The sequence below is a fragment of the Benincasa hispida genome, chromosome 5 (assembly GCF_027475165.1).
Source record: "Benincasa hispida cultivar pf3 chromosome 5, pf3_genome.v1.1, whole genome shotgun sequence".
Taxonomy (NCBI): Eukaryota; Viridiplantae; Streptophyta; class Magnoliopsida; order Cucurbitales; family Cucurbitaceae; genus Benincasa; species Benincasa hispida.
In genome coordinates this window covers 40261925-40264729 of record NC_143482.1, presented here as the reverse complement: position 1 = coordinate 40264729, position 2805 = coordinate 40261925, and the positions used below count along the sequence as shown (strand labels likewise).

The 2805-nt window shown below is 29.8% G+C and overlaps 1 protein-coding gene across 1 annotated transcript; it reads left to right on the top strand.

The window, feature by feature from the left end:
* Window positions 1–1002: 1002 nt before the first annotated feature.
* Window positions 1003–1506, top strand: LOC150036138 (basic form of pathogenesis-related protein 1-like). Its single transcript, XM_090314145.1, has one exon. The coding sequence runs from the start codon at window positions 1003–1005 to the stop codon at window positions 1504–1506; it is 504 nt and encodes a 167-aa protein (XP_090170271.1).
* Window positions 1507–2805: the final 1299 nt, after the last annotated feature.

Here is a 2805-nt window from a genome sequence, read left to right as displayed (position 1 = left end):
TACAACGAAGTACTTATATGATAGACTCCATCGTTAGCATCTCATGTAAAGCCTATTCTTCCGTTTCAACACTATGTCCCTCCTAAGTTTTAGCTCCTCTCACTACCGCTTGCAAGCTTCTCCCATGCTTTTAATGAGATCCCCTTAATATAACATCAACTACTCATCCTGAGTTCTCACTCACTACCTAAGTGATTTACTATATTCATACACAATCAACCTAGTCTAAATAACTACTAGCAATATTCTTAAGAACAGAGTACAAAAAGTTCACAAACAGTGCATAAGGGTTGAGGTTTAGACCGGCTCTAAAACCCTTAAAACACACACTTATTTCAAAGGAGCTAACTTAAAAATAAACCCGACCATCAATATATATGATACAATCTTCAAAAGATATTTAAAGAAATAAATTATTTTATGCAACAATAAGAAAACAAGTCAATGAATATGTGCTGCACGCTTCAACCGACATAAAATATTTTAGGTACTTTTAATCGTTAGGTAGAGAATCTACAAGATATAAAATATTTTACTTGACATAGTACGTGTTATAGAACATGTTACTCATGTTTTGCCTATAACAAATCAATGAATATACCACCATACTAACATTTATGTGTTTTTCATATATATTTTAGTTATATTATCAATTTTTTTAGGGATATAATGAAGATGTTTATTTATCTCCATGCCAATGTTGAACCATTAACATATGAAATTGTTGCAGAGGCAAGAGTTTAAAACCTAAATTCAAACATAATATTATTCTATTATTAGTAATATACATATATAAATTGAATTACTTATGAGAAATTATTGAGAATTTCGTTGGTGCTCCACTATTATTAGACCTTTGCTCTGTCTTCCAAAATAACCACCTAAAATGGAACCATGCTCATCTCTCTTCTCTGTATAAAAACTCTTTGCTAAGCCAAACCGCAAACACACCAAATCTTGAAATCCAAAACATTCAACTATTCCAACAACTATCTTAAAAATATGGCATTTTCCAACATTCTCTCTGCCCTTTGTTTGTTGGGGCTAACCCTAACCCTAATCCTAGCTTCCATTGCCCCCGTCATGGCCGAAAGCTACCCTAAGAACTACATTGCCGCCCACAATGCCATCCGTGCAGAGGTTGGTGTCGAGCCCGTCCATTGGAACACTACCTTAGCAGCGTACGCTCAAAATTATGCTAACACGAAGATTGCCACTTGTCAGATGGAACACTCTGGAGGACCTTATGGTGAAAACCTAGCAGAGGGATACGAAATAATGACAGCAGAGACAGCAGTGAGTCTCTGGGCCGATGAGAGAAAACATTATGACTACAATTCTAATACGTGTGTCAATGACTCTAGCCATTGTCTTCATTATACACAGTTGGTATGGAGGAACACCAAATCTATTGGTTGTGCCCAAGTGAAATGCCAGAACAATTGGGTTTTTCTGATTTGTAACTATTATCCTCCTGGCAACTATATAGGCCAACGTCCATATTAAAAGTATGTAATCATTAACAGGTTTGTTCATTGGGTATTTAATAAGAAAAAAAAAACAAAAAACAAAATTTAATACAGATATTTTTTATACAATTTTTTTTTTTTTTTTTTTGTTATCATACAATTTGTATTAGAATTATATTTTAATTTGAATGTTGAACACATGGACATATGAATAAGTATATATGACCGAATATCCCATTTGGATTGAGTTTGAATTTAAATTTGGATGAACTATATTAACCCAACCCAACCCATCCGATATCTCATTTGGATTGAGTTTGAATTTAAATAAATTAAAATTTTGTATGGGTCCAATTCATGGATTCATCCATCTGGATTGAATTGAATTAGGCTATGTTTTATTTTTAAATTTCAAGTGTATTTTTTTTTTCTTACTGTTCAAATTATACATATTTTGATTCTAATTTTATTTAATTTCATAATTCTTTTTTATTACTTATTCTCCAACAACTTTTAAAAATTTAAAATTTTAAGCATTTGTGTAATGTAAATTTTCAAATAAATATGGAAATTGAGTTGCAAATTTTAATCCAACTAGATATGTATAGATGCATATTAATATATATATAGACACATATAGATACATATTAACATTTTAATTTTTCTTAATACAAAAATTTGAATTTATGATTGGAACAAGCCAAACAATCCAACCGAAATATTTTATAGTTGGGATGGGTTGAGTTGGATTTCTTATTAAATAAGGGTTGTAATTTAGTTTGAAAAATTGACAACCCTAACTAACAATTGTATTGAGTCTAACATGTGTTTCAGATTGGTATACTTAAAGTATAGTATTGATATTTCAATTATATATCAATATTAATTTAAAATGCATTTCAAGTATATTATTTAGTATATCAATAAAATATCATCATTCCTTCAAAAAGTTATACTAAATATTACATTGGTGTATCATTAGTTTACAGTCATCGCACATTGATTAAAAAATCATGTAAAATATAACATTGATGTATCAATAGTATATCAATAATACTCACTAAAATTTGGTTTCAAGTATATCAGTAATGTACATTTAATGTATCAACACTCATTCAAAATTTTCAAGTATACTATTAGAGCATCTGTGGTTTATCACCACTTATTCAAAATTCATTTAAAGTAAAATATTGATGTGTAAAAATTGTTAAATCTCTAATTGATGCAAAAGTTTAAGTTAATGGGTTATGATAAATTCAATTGTATCAATATTGATACTCTCCCTCTAGGCTTGAAGATTTATAAAATGCTAAACAATGGTAATCAATACTAAATG

Coding starts and splice junctions, on each gene's coding strand:
- LOC150036138 (XM_090314145.1), top strand. CDS start 1,003: ATGGCATTTTCCAACATTCTCTCTGCCCTTTGTTTGTTGGGGCTAACC.